At 46.8% G+C, this 19298-nt stretch overlaps 1 protein-coding gene across 2 annotated transcripts in view; it reads right to left on the bottom strand.

The window, feature by feature from the left end:
* GMPR (guanosine monophosphate reductase) overlaps positions 1–19298 on the bottom strand; it is a 42392-nt gene that overhangs the window by 9636 nt on the left and 13458 nt on the right. For both annotated transcript variants that reach the window (XM_059937992.1, XM_059937993.1), the window contains exons 5-6: positions 10815–10896; positions 6560–6666 (exon numbers count right to left, since the gene is read on the bottom strand). In XM_059937992.1, coding sequence (XP_059793975.1) covers positions 6560–6666; positions 10815–10896 — 189 coding nt within the window. The remainder of the gene's footprint in view (positions 1–6559; positions 6667–10814; positions 10897–19298) is intronic.

Genomic DNA, 19298 nt, shown 5'->3' with positions numbered 1-19298 from the left:
TCCTTAAGTCTTTTGCTCACTCACTAGTGAGTGATTAGCTCGTGACTGCTAGGGTGGCTCGTGCTGGCTTCTGAAAATGCCACACTCATGTGGTCAGTGATGAGGGCTGACTCAGAAAGCCTGTGCTCTTGGGACCCCAAGAAAATGAGGTCTTCTCCTCCCAGGATGGGCCAAGATGTCCACAGTTAATAGGACTTTGTGATGTGCCACAGAGAGGAAGCCATACATAGGGCCTTGTCTGTTCATTGTGCTGTGGTGGGATTTATGAAACAGATAATGCAGAGCAAACAAGCAGGACTGCAATTTAACCCAATGCAACCCAACGTCACATAACGCTTTACGGCAAAGGAGTCTGCTCCCTACTACCATTTATAGGTAATTTCCAGAAGTGGTTAAAGCATCCTTTCATGTTCCCAGGAGGCAGAGCAGTATGGGGAAACCTCTGCAATCTGAGACACGTTTACTTTCATACATGAACATGCATAGCTGCACAGAGTTTTTAAAAAACAACATGCAAATATTCCAACAGTTACTTGTTTTCCAAGAGTGTTAACATATTTTAGTAGAAAAGGCATCACATGACATGAGTGGCAATTCGATCTGTGAACTGTCAGCATGACCTCTTCTTAAAAATACTTGCCCAGCCCTAAAAGAAGGGGCAGTGAAAAGTCAGCATGCAGTGGGCAGAGGGAATTGGAATCAAGCACCAGCTATGAACAAGGGATTGTTACAAACTTCATTTTTCTATTAAAACACCACAAGAATCTGAAGCTGATATTTTATAGGTGGGGAAAGACAAAGAGGGAGACTCAGAAAGGCTGAGTGACTTGCCCAAGGTCACACAGCTATAATAATGGAAGAATGAGACTAGAACCCTACTTAAGAGTAAATTCTAAAAATGTCTAGCAGCATACATATAAAAACATTAGCAGTGGTTATCTTAAGATGGCATTTCTATAGAAGCAAAAATAAAGAAATGGGACCTAATCAAACTTACAAGCTTTTGCACAGCAAAGAAAACCATAAACAAAACAAAAAGACAACCTACGGACTGGGAAAGAATATTTGCAAATGATGCAACCAACAAGGGCTTAATTTTCAAAATATACAAACAGCTCATACAACTCCATAATAAAAAAAAACAAACAACCCAATCAAAAAAATGGGCAAAAGACCTAAATAAACATTTCTCCAAAGAAGACATACAGATGGCCAACAGGCACACGAAAAGATGCTCATCATCACTAATTATCAGAGGAATCCAAATCAAAACTACAATGAGGTATCACCTCACACAGGTCAGAATGGCCACCATCAAAGTCTACAAATAACGAATGCTGGAGAGGGTGTGGAGGAAAGGCAACCCTCCTACACTGCTGGTGGGAATGTAAATTGGTGCAGCCACTAGAGAAAACACTATGGCAGTTCCTTTAAAAACTAAAAATAGTTACCATATGATCCAGAAATTCCACTCCTGGGCATATATGCAGACAAAACTCTAATTTGAAAAGATACATGCACCCCTATGTTCACAGCAGCACTATTCACAATAGCCAAGACATGGAAACAACCTAAATGTCTGTCGACACATGAATGGATAAAAAAAGATATGGTACACATACACAATGGAATACTACTAAGCCATAAAAAAGAATGAAATAATGCCATTCTCAGCAACATGGATGGACCTAGAGATTATCATACTAAATGAAGTAAGTCAGAAAGAGAAAGACAAATACCATATGATATCACTTATATGCGGAATCTAAAATATGACACAAATGAACTTATCCATGAAATAGACTCAAAGATACAGAGAACAGACTTACGGTTGCCAAGAAGGAGGGGGTTGAAGGGGGAATGGACCGGGAGTTTGGGATTAATTAGCAGATGCAAACTATTATGTATAAATGGATAAACAACAAGGTCCTACGGTACAGCACAGGAAACTATATTCAACACCCTGTGATAAACCATAATAAAAAAGAATATATGTATGTATAACTGAATCACATTGCTATACAGCAGAAATTAACACAACATTGTAAATCAACTATAGTAAAATAAATTTTTTGAAAAGGATGGCATTTCTAGTAATCTTTATTTCCTTTATCTTTGTATTTCTCACTTTTTCTAGGCTAAACCTTTTTGGTTGGGGAATTCTTCAAGCCTCAAAATAAATTATTTGAATGACTTTGTTTAGGTCTTTCCAAATAATGGTCTGTTTCCTAAACAACTACATTAAATCAACAAAATAAGAAATTTGCCAATCAATCTTTCCTTCTTTGCAGAGGGTCAGTGAGTGGATGAGAGCCCTACTGACTGGGTGTAGACAAGGAGGGGGTCCGGGGTAACTTTGAATCAGCTTGACCTCTATCATTCCCTCCTCAAACTAGAGAAGCACGCTCTCTAGGTCTTTATCAAATGCATTGGTTAAAATTTTGGCCTTGAGTAAAGAGACAATAGTGATCCCAGCCAACCTCATCACAGGACCTTTTTTTAGGTCCTGTGAAGCACTACAAAGTCCAAGCCATTCTGGGTATCAGTGGACAATGAACTCATCTGGTTGTTCCAATCCCTCCCCTTCCTAAGGGTTCACTGGGTCCTGACTCTGATCCCTTCACTTGAAGACATTCTTGGGGACCCTGTGGGGAAAAGATGAGCTATAAGCACAGGTTAAGCTGAAGTCCCCCAAAGCAGTGTGATGGGAAAGGAGCAGACCCGGGATGCTGGGCCAACCCCGCATTCTTGGTGACTTCAGCTAGCCCTTCACCCTCTGAGTCTCCACACTTTCTAAATGAGGGCGGTCAAGGGAAGGAGTGGAACACAGGAGATGAACAGACCTCAGTTTGAGAGCTGGCTCTGCCCCCCACCAGCAGTGTGATGCTGAACAAGTTACTTAAGGTCTCAAAGCTTCAGTCTCCTCACTGGGTGTGACAGTTAATTTTAGGCATCAACGGGGCCATGGAGTGACATTTGGTCAAAAAATTGTCCTGGGTGTTTCTGTGAGGGTGTTTTGGGGATGAGAGTAACACATGAATCAGTAGACTGAGTAAAGCAGACTGCCCTCCCTAATGTGGGTGGGCCTCACCTAATCACTTGAATAATTGAATAGAACAAAAAAGCTGAGATTTTCCCAAGTGAGAGAATTCTTCCTGACTGACTGCCTTAGAACTGGGACCCTGGACGCTGACTCCAACGGAAACACTGGCTCTCTCTGGTTCCCAGGCCTTCAGACTCAGACTGGAATCACACCATCGGCTCTCCTAGGTCTCCAGCTTGCCAACCCACCTTGCAGATCTTGAGACTTCTCAGCCCCATCATCGCATGAACCAATTCCTTATAATAAATCTATATCTACACACACGCACACACACACCCTATTGGTTCTGTTTCTCTAGAGAACCCTAATACACCTGTCCAATGAAGAGAACAGCTACCTAATACCTAGTTTGTTCCAAGGATTAGAGATTATAGGTGTACCGTGCCCAAAAGACAGTAGATGCTCAATACATGTCAGCCATTACTTCCTCTAATGATGTTTCCACCTTTAAAATGCTCTCCTTTGTGTCATGTCCCTAGCAGATGACAAGACAAAATGAACTGGTCACACCTTAATCTTCACTTACCCAGGAGGTGTCCTGGATTTCTCAGTCTTCTGCCTCTCAGAAGCCCACGTGAACCACAATAAATAGAAACCTAGTTCAAGTCCAGCCTCTCGGGTGTAACCAACCCCCTGCTGTGGCTTCCTTCTGAACTTCAGTAGCACAGACATGCTAATTCAGCAACGAAAGTGTAAAATGAGACAGCTGGAAGGAAACTGGACAAAGTGGCAGGATCCAAACAGTTGATGGGTTTCCAGTGGGTTTAGGACTCTTGGCAAGTGGGAGAAACCTGCTTGTGAAACTCCATTAGACAAAGAGACAGTGAGAAAAACAGCTGCTTTGAACCCCAAGACACTCAGCTGCTGGTCAGAAGGAATGAGCTGAAGTCAAGGGTACAGAACCTATATAAGTCTGTGAACTTCACGGGGTCTGCAGTACAGATTGAACTTCTAACCCCATCTAGGAAAGCTCTGGCCATCAATGCAAAAATAAGAACCCTGGAGCATTGGTATCACCAGCCTGGGCTGTCACTGCTCCTAACTGAGAAATTCACAGAAGCTGTTCCCTGGGTGCCAGCAGACAGCTCTGGCTCTGGCACACGGACCCGACCTGTGTGTACCGACCCTCGACTCTAGAAGCCAGTGGTTCTCAAATTTGGGAGCACATCTGAATTACCTAGAGGGCTTGTTAAAAGATTCCTGGGCCTCACCTTCAGAGTTTGATTCAGTAGGTCTGAGACGGGGCCCAAGAACTTCTAACAAGTTCTCAGTTGATACTGATACTCCAGGTCTGGGCACACACTTAGAGAACTGCTGACATAAGCTATAAAATGATGGTGGGTAAGGAGGTCCCAAGTTGATTTTCAGAGTCACTTGTGGTGCAAGCAGAGCCTCCACCCCTACTCCCCAAATGGTCCTATAAACTAAGCAACTGTGAAATTTCTAGAAAGACACAAGTATGGGATCTCAGAATAAGTTCATACTAAAACTTCATTAATTTGACCTCCACTGATTTAGAAATGGTGGCCACTCAAGGAAGATATATAAGGTCTAAATTGTTATTAAGACTCTTCATGGTGAATGGAGACTTATAACTAATTACATATGGTGCTCTGGAGGGCAAACTATGAAGAGTCTAATTCAACAGGATGGGGTCCAGGAATGTCTATGGTGAAGTGTCTCCCTGGTGAATGTCATGCAGCCAGCCCAAGACGAGGCTACGGTGAGCATTTGAGAACCATATTGGAGGACAGTGCTGTTTGGTGACTCCAGTGAGTTCAATCACCACACTCCGTAAAGGTAGGATGGCTCTATGTCAGCCTTTTACACAGGAGTTGTTCAATAAATGCGTCTTAATTTGTTCACTGGAGCAAAAGCTTAAAGGAAAGGATATTAAATGGAAGGTCTTAGATGCTCTGTCAGCATCCAGTAAATCTTCGGTCATTTATTCAGGCTTCTAGCACACAGTAGATGCTCAATGAATATGTGCTGACTGAATGGATGGATGGACGGATGGATGGACGGATGGATGGAAAGTCTGGATGAAGAACTCGAAAGAGCACAGCAAGTGCACGCTGGACCACGAGGCAAAGAACTAGATCTTCGTTTTGGTTGTAACAAGTCACGTGCGGGGAAGCAATGGCTGCAGGGCTCAAATGCCATAGTAAAACTCAAATGAGATGGTGTGCACATAGGGATTTTTAAAGAGTATTATTATACCCTCAAAGCAGGTCCAGAAATCAAATCTCACCAGCTGAAATGCTGAGCCAAAATCAACAAGAGATCATTCCACCAGGATATGTAATTTACTACATCTGGATTTTTTTCAAAATAACCTGTCAATTATTTAATGTGGGAGCTTGGCTTAGCAACTGGACAAGTGAAAAGGTCTGAAGATTTAATTTACTATATTCAATGTAGTTCATTGTTACAGCACCACTAAAAATACACCACTACTTCAGAATTTCAATATATATATTAAATATACATAATTTACTTATATATAATATATATGTATGTATGTATCACCCACATAAGTGGAAGCCATAACTCTGTCCAAGTCCATCCAGTTATATCTGACGTGTTCTGTCCTACTCTGAGCATCTCATCTAGAAGGGGAGAGACGTGGTAACTATGTGAATGATAGTCATGTCGATAAAGGTGGAGTAGAATAATAGATAAATTGAGGATTAACTTGACATTCATTCAATCCTTGATATTTAGTGGCTGAGGACTGAGGTGCTGACTTCCAGAAGCTTCATGATCATTGACTCTGCTTTCTGCTCACCTCCTTCCCATACATTTCTCCACCCACAAAAATCTAACTTCTGCCCCCAACATCCTACTGAATGTGCTCTCACTATGGTAACCGGTGGTGACAGCATCTGACACCACTGCAGATGTGATTAGCGAAAATGAGGTCACCCTGGAGTAGAATGGGCCTCTAATCCAAAATGACGGATGTTCTTATAAAAAGGAGTAATTTGGACACAAAGGCAAACATGCACACAGGGAGGACGCCATGTAAAAACTGGAGCTCTGGTGCCATAAGCCAAGGAACTACCAGAAGCTTGGGAGGCCTGGAACAGAGCCTTCCCTGGAGGCTTCATGGCCTGCTGACGCCTTAATCTTGGACTTCTGGCCTCCAGGATTGTGAGACAATATATTTTTCTTGTTTGAGCCACCCAGTCTGGGGTACTTTGTGACGGCAGCCCTAGCAAGCTAACACGTGGCCCTCTCATTTTCTCAAAGCTCCCCACGTAGCCCCCCGTCATGCTACCCACCACCTCGAGCTGAATCCATAGGGAGTAGGGTCGATTGTCACCAAATGCTGTGTCCGTGTGCCTGGCTCACTCCTGAGCCCACAGGATGCCAACAAGGTGAAGGGCAGCCAGGGAGCAGAGGCCTTCCTCAGATGCTCCCAGACCCTTCTGCCAGCCCCACTTGGACACTTACCGAGATGATGTGCCCCTTCAGGCCGTGGGCCGAGTCTGCACACTCGATCACAGCACTCAGCTGGGGGTAGCCCACTCCCGTCTTGGTGCGGGTGGTGCACACAGAACCTGGATGGAAGAAGAGGGAGACCCCAAAGAGAGATGGTTATGAATGAGCAGAACGGGATACAAAACGAGCCTCCATCACCGTCACACAGCCCTGCCCCAATTTTCTGGGGGTGAACTTTCCACAGTGGCGGGAGGGGAGCCATGGGGCTGCCCCACAGCTCAGTGGAGGTGGCCACCATCTGGCCTCGGATCCCTTCAGGGCCTCATCACCGTCATCTGCTAATGCCCAGGACACTCCACCCTACACCGTCACTGTCACTCTCTTCTGTGACATCAGCTCCCACTTACTGACCCTCCATCCTTAAACTCCATTCTTTCCCACCTTCCTTCACTTTCCACACAACCACAAGGGACCTGCAGATGCCTCCCATGACCTTGAGCCTCCTTGACCTTGAACCTTTGTCAAATTACTAACTTCTCTAAGCCTCGGTGCCTCGCTTGTAAAATGAAAATAAAAGCACTGACCTCATAGGGCTGTGAGGAAGATTAAATGACAAGAGGGATGAAAATTGCCCAGCCTGCAGTAAGCGCCTGAGAAAAGGGAGCCGGCGCTCAGGGCATTCCTGCAGCCTCCCTCTGCCTCGGCTCCGTCCTCTCCACGCCCCAGCCTCCTGGTCCTCACCCTCTCGTGGTCCATCTCCCACCCAGTCCCGCCAGGACTCGGAGGTCAGCTTCCACTGCAGAACTCACACCAGCCACCTCGATGCTGTCATCCCCTAGACCTCTGCCCTCCCCACAGTCAACTCCAGTCCTGGCTGACTGCCTGCAGAGTATTAGCCCAGGGAGGTCCACTCCGAGTCACGCCAAGAGCACGGGCCTCTCCAGCACAGGTCCCCTTGCTCAAGCCTCCCCCTCCCTCCCAGCAGGCGAGCACCCACTCCGAGACCACTTGGATCAAGCTCTGGACCGTCTCCCCTGCTCTGCCCCTTCTCTCCTCCCGCCCCTTCTCAGCAGGCTCCAGGCACGCTGCCCTTTCAGTTCCTCCCACCTCGAGGATCCTCCGTACACGCTGTTCTCTCTGTGGAGCGCTCCCCTCTGCACCAACCCCCTGGTCCAGCCAACCCTTTCTCATCTTTCAGGCTTCATCTTAAATGTCACTGCCGCAGGGAAGTTGTTCATCACAGCCCTCATTTCAAAAACAGCATTTAAATCATTATTTGCTAAGAACCGAGGATCTGTTTTCTCTGCTGGAGGGTAAGTTAGCTCCATGGATATTCAGTGTGGTCAATCCAGCGCTGAGAACAGAGCCCTGAACATAATAAGGGCACTATAAATAGTCACAGAAAGAACGCGTGAACTCAAGAATGAATGAGTCACCCACGTCCCTGTCTCTACCGCTTCACCACTCACTCACTCAGTCCCTCCTGCAGGTCTGCTGGTGTCGCCTATGGGGCGCCCTGGGGCCGGTGTAAAAGCTGGGCGTGAACTCCTCCCTCCCACCAGACCCTCGGGCGAGGCTCCCCACCACCACCAGTGGCTTCTCAGCTTCCCACAGACCTCTCCCGGGGGGAGGGGGGGTCTTTAGGGACAGGACTAGAGAACCGCGGCTACACCCTGAGGCTCCAGCAGGGAAACCAGGACTGGGGAGCCACCTTCTCCAGCATCCAGCTGCGGGGCAGGACCGCCTCTTCCTGGCCATCCTCACAACACGGGCCACTCACTACCCTGGGCCAATGACCTTCTCTCCTGACCAAGGCACCCCTGTCCCAGGCACACACTATACGAGGTACAACTGGAGTTGTATAACCTCTGGTTCTGGTTCAGAATTCGCTTTTCTCCTTTCCCACTCATCTGCCAGATCCTCAACGGAGGGCAGGGGCTCAGCTGCAGCGGCCTGGAGCTCTGTACAGCTGAGGGACAAGGCGTGGGAGTGGTCTTGATTAAGCCCCAGGTTGAAAGGAGAAACTGGGTACCAGCCCAGAGCATGGGGTGGGGCAAGGGGTGCATTTTTAATGCCTTTTCCCAAGTCCCAGGAGTTGTTCCGTAATGAACCTTTTCTAATGCTGTCATCTAGACAGTACCCAGTGTTTTTATGCTGAAGAATTCGTGAAATGTAAACATCATCTCCAATAATTTTACAGAAGTGGCTCCAATACATCAGGCTCAAAGAAAGCCTCTTACTCCTTTCAGTCACGCCTGTTCTAAACAGGCAGCCTGGGAGGCACACAGCGACAGTGGAAGGACAATAAATCTTCGGGGGAAAGAGACTGTATATGTAGAGGACGTTTGGGAAGGAAACGAGGGCGGCTGAATGCTCAAGATTACATCAGGAACGGCTCTGAGGGCCGAGAAGACCACTTACACACCTCACATCCTGTACAGCACCCACCCAGCACGATGGCAGCTAGGAGACACTCAATACACTTGATTAAATAGGTGACTGGTGCGTGCTCTGCTTTGGGGGAAAAGAGCCTTCCCGGTCTATTATCAGCCTATTCGACTCTATTTACAAGCCTAATCTATTAACAGCCCATTCTAAGCGGGCAGAGTGCCCTGTAAGCAAGAACTGGGCGTTATCCTCTCTGACTTTTCAATAATGACAGACAGCCAGTAAAGACCAAAGTGACCTTTCCTCTTGCTCAGAAGGTTACAAATTGGCTTAGGTGAGTGGCAATATTAAAAGCCCAATCTTGAAAACCTCCCTGTGTGTTAAAAGCTCGGGGCCTTTCACAAGCGAACAGGGCTCCCCTTCCCCAAGAGTCTCCTCATGTCCACCCTAGCTCCTCAAGGCTGACAACGGTGCCAGGTCACAACACGACGACGTCTTCTGCATCCCGGCAGTGCTCTCCCAAAGACTCTTCTCATATTGGTTTATTATTTGCTTCCTTTTTTGGTAGTGTCTTCTGGGTGGACGATATCTATAAAAAAAATCTTTGCTATTTTTTATTCCCAAATGAAAATGTGTATCTCCGGACTTCCCTGGCAGTCCAATGGTTAGGGCTCCACACTTCCACTCCAGGGGGCATGGCTTCAATCCCTGGTCAGGGAACTAAGATCGTGCATGCCGCACAGCGCGGCCAAAAATAAATACACAAGATATAGGTTTCTTTTAAAAAAAAAAAAAAGGCGCTTTCCTGGTGGCGCAGTGGTTGAGAGTCTGCCTGCTAATGCAGGGGACACGGGTTCGAGCCCTGGTCTGGGAAGATCCCACATGCCGCGGAGCAACTAGGCCCGTGAGCCACAACTACTGAGCCTGCGCGTCTGGAGCCTGTGCTCCACAACAAGAGAGGCCGCGAAAGTGATAGGCCCGTGCACCGCGATGAGGAGTGGCCCCCGCTCGCCGCAACTAGAGAAAGCCCTCGCACAGAAACGAAGACCCAACACAGCCAATAAATAAATAAATAAATAAATAAATAAATAAATAAATAAATAAAGGTGCTAATAATTAAAAAAGAAAAAAAATGTGTATCTCCTTCTTTCCTTCTCTTCGATTTTAGTGTTTGGTTAATAAAGGATGTGCAAGGAGGAATTTTAAAATGTGACAATGAAGACATTAAAAACACAGAAGCTCATGCTCCTGTCTGGCCAAAGGGGAAGGCCAGCATCAAGTGGCCCCAAGAGAAAATGGAACCGCCCAGTATAGGACAGAAAGGTTCCTCCTCGTTCCTCAGTTCAAAATGCCAATGGCGATCCTGGGAGAGAAGGCCCGGCAGGATGCTGCAAAATCTGAGATGCATATGTACCAGGCGAGGAGCCAAAGCTGAGAACTGCCTAAGCCACAGGTCAAGTTCGACTGTGACCTCACAGCTGCATGCCTATTTGCAATGTTTGGGGTCCCTCAAACATTCACATAAACTTGTCCCCATGGATTCTCCACCCTTCACCTTCCTCTTCAAGGTGAATGGGATCATTCACGAGACCTCATTCTTTTCTTCCACGTTAATGTTCTGAAACCAAGAGCTCATTCGAATCACATTCAAGTTCATTCAGAACTTCCCCAGAGGCATCAGAAAGCAGCTCAATGATATTTCTGTTCAGGAGCCTCTTCTGATCAGAAGCTCAATGATACTTCCAAAAGAAATGTGCTTTAAACTTGTGGATGGATCATTCATGGGGTACCTTCTGGGCATCTCCGGTCCCTCCAAGCCCCAGATCACAATTCTGCCCCCACCCCACACACCCCATGCTGTGCTCCCAGCAAGTCTTACCTGGTCCAACGCCCACTTTGATTATATCTGCTCCTGAAAGAATAAGCTCTTCCACCATCTCTCCCGTCACCACGTTCCCTGCCTGGGACAGAAAGCATACAGCTCGAGATCATGAACTACTCCTGGTGGAACAAAGGTAAGTGATGGAGGAACCCCACACCTGAAGATAAGGGGGAGCATGTTCTGAAGCCACCAGGCAGCCGGGGGACAAAAGAAAAAATGGGGGAAAACAATGGGCCAATCCCTGAATCGACATTCAGTCTGAAATTGGTGGGCTAGAGTATTCTCCAGGTTTCCTTTCTTCTCTATTAACAAGCACACAGAATTGGACACCCGGGGCTACCTCTGGGTGAGCTGACAGCGTGAGGAACTACAGAATTACATGACTTCAGAACTCCAAGAGACCTTAGACTATCTAGGTCAGGGCTTGTTGAACATATCAGTGATGGACAAAACAAAATCTTACAGAGAACCCAAATACATAAAATAAGCAATGAAACACTCTCTCTGCTGATTAAAATCTTTATTGTTCACAGCCTGTAAAACCCCTGAGGAATTTCTATGGAACCCAGGATTAGAGAACTACTGGTCATCTCACAGTTGGGAAAATACCTGGGTATCCCACTCTAGGGTCAGTGGTTCCCACCGAGATATGAAAGGGCAGACAAACCCAACAGCACTGGAACGTACATCATTTGCAGAACAACATGAAGCTGTGGTCCTAATAAACACATAAGCCAGGAAGTGGCAGAATCTAAAAACCAGAAGGATGCATCTGGTTTGAAAATAGTATATGTTCTTTCACGGCAGGAGTCTGGGAACACAAAAATAGCCCTTTTTGTTACAACTCACTGCCCTGTGGATCCTTCAGCTGGTACATAGGATACTTGGCAAGATGCCTGTTTAAATTTTCACAACTATGCAAAGTCTTATTTTGGGAAATGCATCCCTAACTTGTGCGACTGATTCTTTGGCATTGAAGCCCCAAGTGTCTTTTCGCTGAATTGATTCCCAGAGGGAATATTTCTTTCTCCACCTAGACAAAGTGACTTTTAACTTTGTATAAAAGGATCTTTGGAAAAGGACAATGAGAAGGGCTCAAAGTTACTTTAATACCAACAGCATCTGATAATGGAAAATGACACATAGCCCAGAAAAAGGATGGGAACATACGAGAATATAGTACATGATAAAGATGGCCTTACATGTCATTGAGGAAAGAACAGAATTTCAATAGACAGAGCTGGGGAAAGGGATCTTTTGGAAAAAGATACAGATTATTACTCATACTTTTCACCAAAATAAGCTTCAAATGGATTAATGAGTTAAATTAAAAGTTGTCTCCCAGATTTAGAAGAAAACTTTGAATACTTGTAATAAGCATAAAACAAAAAACATATAAAGATAGATCCATCTATACGAAAATTAAAAACCTGTGTACATATAAACACACACACTCATACATATAATCAACAAAACTAATAAGCAACCTGGTGGAGAAAAATACCTGCAATTATGACAAAGAGTTACTAACATTACAAGAGCTCTTCCAAATCTACAAGAAAAATGCTACCACCTCACAGAATAACTGCCAAAGGACACGAACAAACTAATGAAAGAAATAAAAGTGGCCAAAAACATAGGGAAAGTGTTCAACCTCACTAGTAATCAAATTTAAATGAAGATACCAGCGAGGTACCACTTTTCACTTAAATTATCAATGATTATAAAGACTAAACACTGAAGAGAAAACAGACACTCATTCTCTGCCGGTGGAATGTCTACTCCAGAACAAGTTTTCCCAGAAAGCAATTTGTCCATGTAGAGAAATGCAAAAGTATGTATATCCTTTGATCCAATAACTTCCGAGATTTTCTCTCAAGGCAGTAATCACAAATGAGGTCAAAGATTTAACTACAAAGATGTATTATTTGTAACAGTGCAAACCTGCAAATATAGTCCCCAAAATGGGAATGGTTCGACAATCTATGACCCATCCATGTGATGTTTGCAAGATTGGTTTGATGCCATGGGAAAATGCTTAAATGCTTTCAGTATAATGTTAGGGGAAACAGAAAGTAATAGTAAGATCTCAATTTTGTTAGACAAGCATAGGTGTAGATGAAAACATACACCAGAATGCTAACAAATTACGTCTAGGTGAAGAAATATTCTGACTGTTATTAATCATTCTTCTTTACAATTTCCTGGATTTGACAGTAGAAATTGCATTACTTTTATAATTAAATGTGATTTTTTTTTTTAGGGTGTTTTTCCTTAAGCACAGGACCAGCATGAACTCTGAACCTGAGAAAGAACTTAGTAGGGGGCTTCCCTGGTGGCTCAGAGGTTGAGAGTCCTCCTGCCAACGCAGGGAACACAGGTTCGAGCCCTGGCCCGGGGAAGATCCCACATGCCGCAGAGCAACTAAGCCCACGCGCCACAACTACTGAGCCTGTGCTCTAGAGCCCGCGAGCCACAACTACTGAAGCCTGCGTGCCACAACTACTGAAGCCCACGTGCCTAGAGCCCATGATCCCCAACAAGAGAAGCCACCGCAATGAGAAGCCCGCGCACCGCAACGAACAGTAGCCCCTGCTCACCGCAACTAGAGAAAGCCCGCGCGCAGCAACGAAGACCCAGCGCAGCCAAAAATAAATAAATAAATAAATTTAAAAAGAAAAAAAGAACTTAGGAACCCAAGAAACAAGATGCCCTCATTCTTTCTCCCTGGTTGACTTGCTAAAAATTCAAAATATATTTTAAAAATAAAAATTAGAGTTAATTTAAAAAATAAAAATAAGTTAAAATAAAACACTTAAAAGAAGCTACTCTAAGCTCCGTACAAGGTTTCATTTTCATTGTGGATTCCACCCCCCCAAACCTGATGCCTCCTACAAACCATTTGATTTTAAAAGGGCCTACTTTACACCAAATAAATTAATTCAAATCAGCTCAGGATGAACATACCAGGTACAACCATATGAGGTCAAAGTAGGTTTAAAAGCATGGAGGAAGCTGATGCTATTTTAAGAGCCCAGAAGCTCCCCCAGGTGTCCCCGTGTCCCCTGAACCGCCTGCGGGATCCTGAACCAGTGGTCAGACGCAGTCACGGCAGAGAGGGCTGAGCGTGGAAAAACCCAGAGTGATTACGAAAGGCTTCCAGCCTGAGGACCACACAACAAGAATGCAGATGACCAGGAGAGGACGGTGAGTGTCCACTCGCAGGAACAAAATCTGTCTGTTCAAGTTTGAAACCAAGAAAGGCAAAAATGAGGGCAGAAAGGAAAAGACAACTTCAGAAATGAGAGAGGCCAGGGGAGCGCCGTCGGGCTCCGGGGAAAGCCCAGCCCATGGCCCAGGCAGCCTGCGGGCTCAGGGTGGCGGAAGTTGGCAGGGGCTGATTAGCAAGGAGTCGGCTTATCTTGGCTGAAGCAGCTCCTGTGGGCAGCGGATACCGGAGGCTCAGAACATGACCGCACGTGGCAGCAGGTCCGGCTCGGCCATGACCGGGCAGCCAGGACAAAACAGAAGCTACAGACCCTCAGCTGGGCCCCAAAGCAGGCAAGTGGAGATTTCCGCTAGGAAACCCCTCTTCCCGGGGAGGCCAAGCCCTGTCCAGGCGTCCCTCTGGCTCCTCCATGTCCAGGACAGGTATGAGGGTCCAAGGAAAAGGCATAAAAAGGGACAAAACAAACCTTTCAAGTACTTCTGTAGCATTTTAAAAAGTCCTCTGGGCAAGAACCAGCCCCAAGTCCTCCAGCTTTCCTTTAGACCCAGACATCTATGGCAAAATAAGTTCAGAAAGCCCTGGGGTTGAACGATGGTCCTCCCACTCGCCATGAAATTTTAAGAAAATAGCTTCAGGGACTTCCCTGGTGGCACAGTGGTTAAGAATCCGCCTGCCAATGCAGGAGACACGGGTTCGAGCCCTGGTCCGGGCAGATCCCACATGCCGCGGAGCAACTAAGTCCGTGTGCCACAACTACTGAGCCTGTGCTCTAGAGCCCGCAAGCCACAACTACTGAGCCCACGTGCCACAACTACTGAAGCCCGCACGCCTAGAGCCTGTGCTCCACAACAAGAGAAGCCACTGCAATGAGAAGCCAGCGCACCGCAACAAAGAGTAGACCCCGCTCAATGCAACTAGAGAAAGCCCGCGCACAGCAACGAAGACCCAATGCAGCCAATAAATAAATAAATTAATTAATTAATTAAAAAAAAAATAGCTTCAACTCTGAGTCTGCATATATCCTGCTATAAAGCGGGACTGATCAGACCCACCCATCGTTGTCACGGTAAGGTTTATAAAGAAAGTTCAATATCCATCTCCAGAACTTTTTCATCACCCTAAACTGAAATTTCATAACCATGAAACAATAACTTCTCTACCCACTTTCTACCGGCTCCTCTGAGGCCTTTTGCCAAGAAAAATCCTTTCTGCAGAATGATCTAAGGCAGAGGTCAGCAGGCTGGATCTGGCCTGGGGGCCAACACCTAATAGAAGGTGCTGGAACATTAATGCCAGAGCCTTCTCCCATGCCCACGAAGGTGTCCCTTTACTTACCCGTGAAACCAGGGACTAGGAGATGCTATCAGGGCAATAACCACCTTTCACGGCACAAGAAACTGAGTTCACTGTATGACTCTCAGAGACAAACATCAGCTGAATCTCTGAGGCCTGTCATAGCTTCTGCCGCAGTTTCAGTTCACACCAGTTGCAGAAAGAGGGTGAAAACAAAATCCAGGTAACTCGGCCTGAGAGGGCCCTTATGCTTCAAGGAGGTACGTTCAGCTGCCCATGGCCGACACCCGTGAGGAACACTGAAGGGCGTCCGCCTCTCGGGAAGAGACACAGAGCGGGCAGGGCCTCCACGGGGCTCAGAACCTTGTCTGACCATGACAGCTGGAGAAAGAACCCAGGCAGGTGCCTGAGCCGCTGGCCACATGTGGAAATGCCAAGGACGTGCCAGTGGCTACCTGGGGATCGGCCAATGGTGGCTGACTTGGCATTCCCCAGGGGAGCAGAGCTAGTCTCATCTGAACAGATTAGGTGTCACGGGCCTATGTCCTCAGGACCAGATCAGAAAGAGCTACCAGGGACTTCCCTGGCAGTCCAGTGTTTAAGATTTCGCCTTCCAATGCAGGGGGTGTGGGTTCGAACCCTGGTCGGGGAGCTAAGATCCCACATGCCTCGCAGCCAAAAAACCAAAATATAAAAACAGAAGCAATATTGTAACAAATTCAATAAGGACTTTAAAAATGGTCCACATCAAAAAAATCTTTAAAAAAAAAAAAAGAGCAAGCCACCAGCACAAAGGCACTTCCCAGACCCAATGTAGGGACCTCTGCATCCCAATGAGCCTGAGCTGGCAGGTGGCCGGGCCGCAGCACGGTATAAAGGAGAGATGCCAGGCCCCGGGGACAGGCGCTGAACCCCAGGCCCACCTCTCACTGGCTGCGTGACCCTCAAAAATTTCTTGGCCCGAGATGAAGTTTCCCATCAATTAAAGTACAACAGGCACCTTTATCTTACACAAGGACGAGTTATTATTAAAAGAGAAGTGCCTGGTCCACGCTAGTGCCTTTTTTCCACAGTACCTGGAATACACCCAAGAACACATCATTCCCTTTCCTCTATGAAAGCCACCAGGCAAAGGCCCAGAGGACTTGTCACACTCTTCTCACACCCAGCATCTTCACAGGACCCTTTTCTGCCAATGACATTGTCTAAAAATCCCCGCTTCCCCCCTCTCGACCTGTGGCAGTGCTTGCCTTAGGTGAAAGACAAGAAAAAAGGGTCCACGTAAATCCAGGATGTGCTGGGCACCAGAAGCAACAAGCCCTCCCCCTGACGCAGACACCCAGGAATCGCCAGCCTCTACCAACAACACTTCTGAGCTGCGCTTCGGTTCACTGCAGTGTAACCATCACAATAGCACTCAGCACCCATGTTATATACCTTTCAGTTTCCAAACACTGGACAAATGCATCCTCCCAACGCCTCCAAGAGCCATGAGAGAAATTATCTTCCTAAAAACCAAGGACATACGAGTACCAGAGGTTTCCAAGTGAATCACAGATCTCAGGGGTCAGTGCAGGCAAAGCACGGCTGAGGAAGACACACCTACCTCGCCGAAGCCTCCTGCTCACGGCTGGGGAAACCAACACGAACAACGAGAACATATTCCCTGGGCAGCCGGCAGGCGCTACAGAGGCACCTGCCATTGGTGGCTGTCCGGGGGTCCTTGGGAACTCTGCGTCAATCTCCCCCTCCCTGCCTCACTCCCCACAGGCCCTGCACTGGCCACGATGCCCTTTCCCTGCCCCGCCTGTCTCCCTGGGGCTGGAACCCAGGCTCCCCGGCTCCACGACGAGCAGCTCACTCAGCCCTGTGCACAGCCAGCTGTGAGCTAAAACTCAACAGCCAACTGGGTGGACCATGCAATGCAAGCTCTGGGGCTCCAGGGGATTTCTGCTATCACTACCCTTGTTTAAACAAGTGGGACACATTTTCTCCCGCTTCTTAAAACAAAAACCCCCCAACCCACTCCGACTCTTCTTCTCCGTCAGCCTTCCACCTCCGGCTCCGTTCCCAGAGCACGTGCCCTCAACGGTACTCACCACGACACACCACTGTGTGACTGAACACCACACCCTTAACAAAACATCAGCCCATCTGATCCCCCCAAAAGTGCTCCAATCATTTTTATCCTCAACCTCTTTTTCACAGGGGAGGAGAATGAGATTCAGAAGGTAGGCGATGTCCCCAGCATGGTTCGGCTCATGTGGCCACACCAACTTCAGGGGCACTCAGCGATGTTAACGGTGGGACAACCAGCAGCAAAGCGGAGCGAGAGGTCGAGGGCAAGGGAGGCGTCTGGGAAGCGGGATTAAGATTCCTTCCAGGAACAGTGTACTACCGCCCAGCTTCCACGAAACGACATGGGTACATCTCAATGTACTACAGAGCCAAAGAAGACCCAGAAGATTTTCTGGGTAGGATCGCCATTTATATAAGGTTCAAAAATAGGCAAAATTAAAGTGTTGTTTAGGAATGCATCAGTAGATGGCAAAACTGGGGACACAGAAGGAAGGAAAGGAGCACCAGGCAGGGGGTGGTGCTGAGGTGGGATTTCGTCTGAGGTGGGAGCAGGGGCTGCTGAGGACAGGTGTGCTGAAGGGCTGCTTCTTTTATGACTATTTATTAAACATCCATGTTTTAAGCACTTGTCTGTATGTATGTCATATTTCACAACTGAATATGTGAATTATCAAAGACAAAAAAGTGGAGCCACTAAGTTCCTTCATTAAATAAGTGTCATTTCTGATTCCTAACCCTTTCACTCACTCCTATACCCTCAAATGCCAACAGGTGTAAAGGGCAGCTTCCCCACTTTATTGCTCCCCTGTATCTCCAGAGCAATTAGAACACTGGAGGTGAACTGGAAAGATCTGGAAAGACCCAGATCCCACCACCTCAGATCAGAAGCAATGTCAACAGCAACCCCTGCTCACCAGAAGGAATCAAGAAAGGATGGCTCTCCTGCTCAAATATTTGTCCTGCTCTTTTTACCATCCCAGTCATCACTGCACAGTTTATGTTTAATACCAAATGCCTGTAGGGTTACCAGGTCCCATCTGAGGGCAGGGGGCTTCTGCCCTCCCAGGAGCCCAGCTTTCTCGTCTCTCAGTTTCCACAGATGATTAAGGGCAGCAGAGTCAGCTGGGGCCTCGTGACTAGATACATATGCATCATTGGAACGTGATAGAAGGTAACTTCATCACCCAACAGCACGAGCCCGAAGAAGATCAACCTCCCCACCCCAGAACTGGGAAGCAGGCCTAGTAGAAGGAGGGAGCTTCATCACTAAAGTTAACAAGGACAGAGCATGTTAACAGGTCTCCAGAGCCTCGACTTTGAATTCTGACCAACCTGACCTCAAATCCCAGCTCTGTCGCTCAACGTGGGTATGACCCTGTGAAAATCCCACAGTCAAAGAATCAGGAATTAGGATTCCTCCTCTGTGGTAAACTTGGGACAACAGTTTCTACTTTTTACAGAGATGTTGTAAAGAAGAGAAAGAACAAAGGTAAGCCTCCTGAATCACGGGTATTCAGCAAACAGTGTTCCTATTATCAAAAACACGACAACACTGGCAGCACTGTTATGGGGGGGGTGTGTGTGAAATGAATCTTGCTGTTTCCCACCCAACTCAGACACGGTACAGCTGGTTGACCTTGGGACAATTCTTGAAGCTTTCTTCTCACATGACTGGAAAGCATAAAAATACTTTAAAATTTTTGAAAATCCTTAACAGATGATTCAACTCCATCAGCAGAACTACTAATTCCTGTCTCCCAACTTCCTTAAAATGATGAAATGTGAGGAGAAATTAAATTAAAAATTTGTAAAAGGAAGACACGGAGAACAGACTTGTGATTGCCCAGGGGGAGGGGGAGGGGGAATTGGGGAGGGATGAA

The sequence above is a fragment of the Balaenoptera ricei genome, chromosome 11 (genome assembly GCF_028023285.1).
Source record: "Balaenoptera ricei isolate mBalRic1 chromosome 11, mBalRic1.hap2, whole genome shotgun sequence".
NCBI classification, from domain to species: Eukaryota; Metazoa; Chordata; class Mammalia; order Artiodactyla; family Balaenopteridae; genus Balaenoptera; species Balaenoptera ricei.
This window is presented reverse-complemented; position numbering and strand designations above follow the sequence as displayed.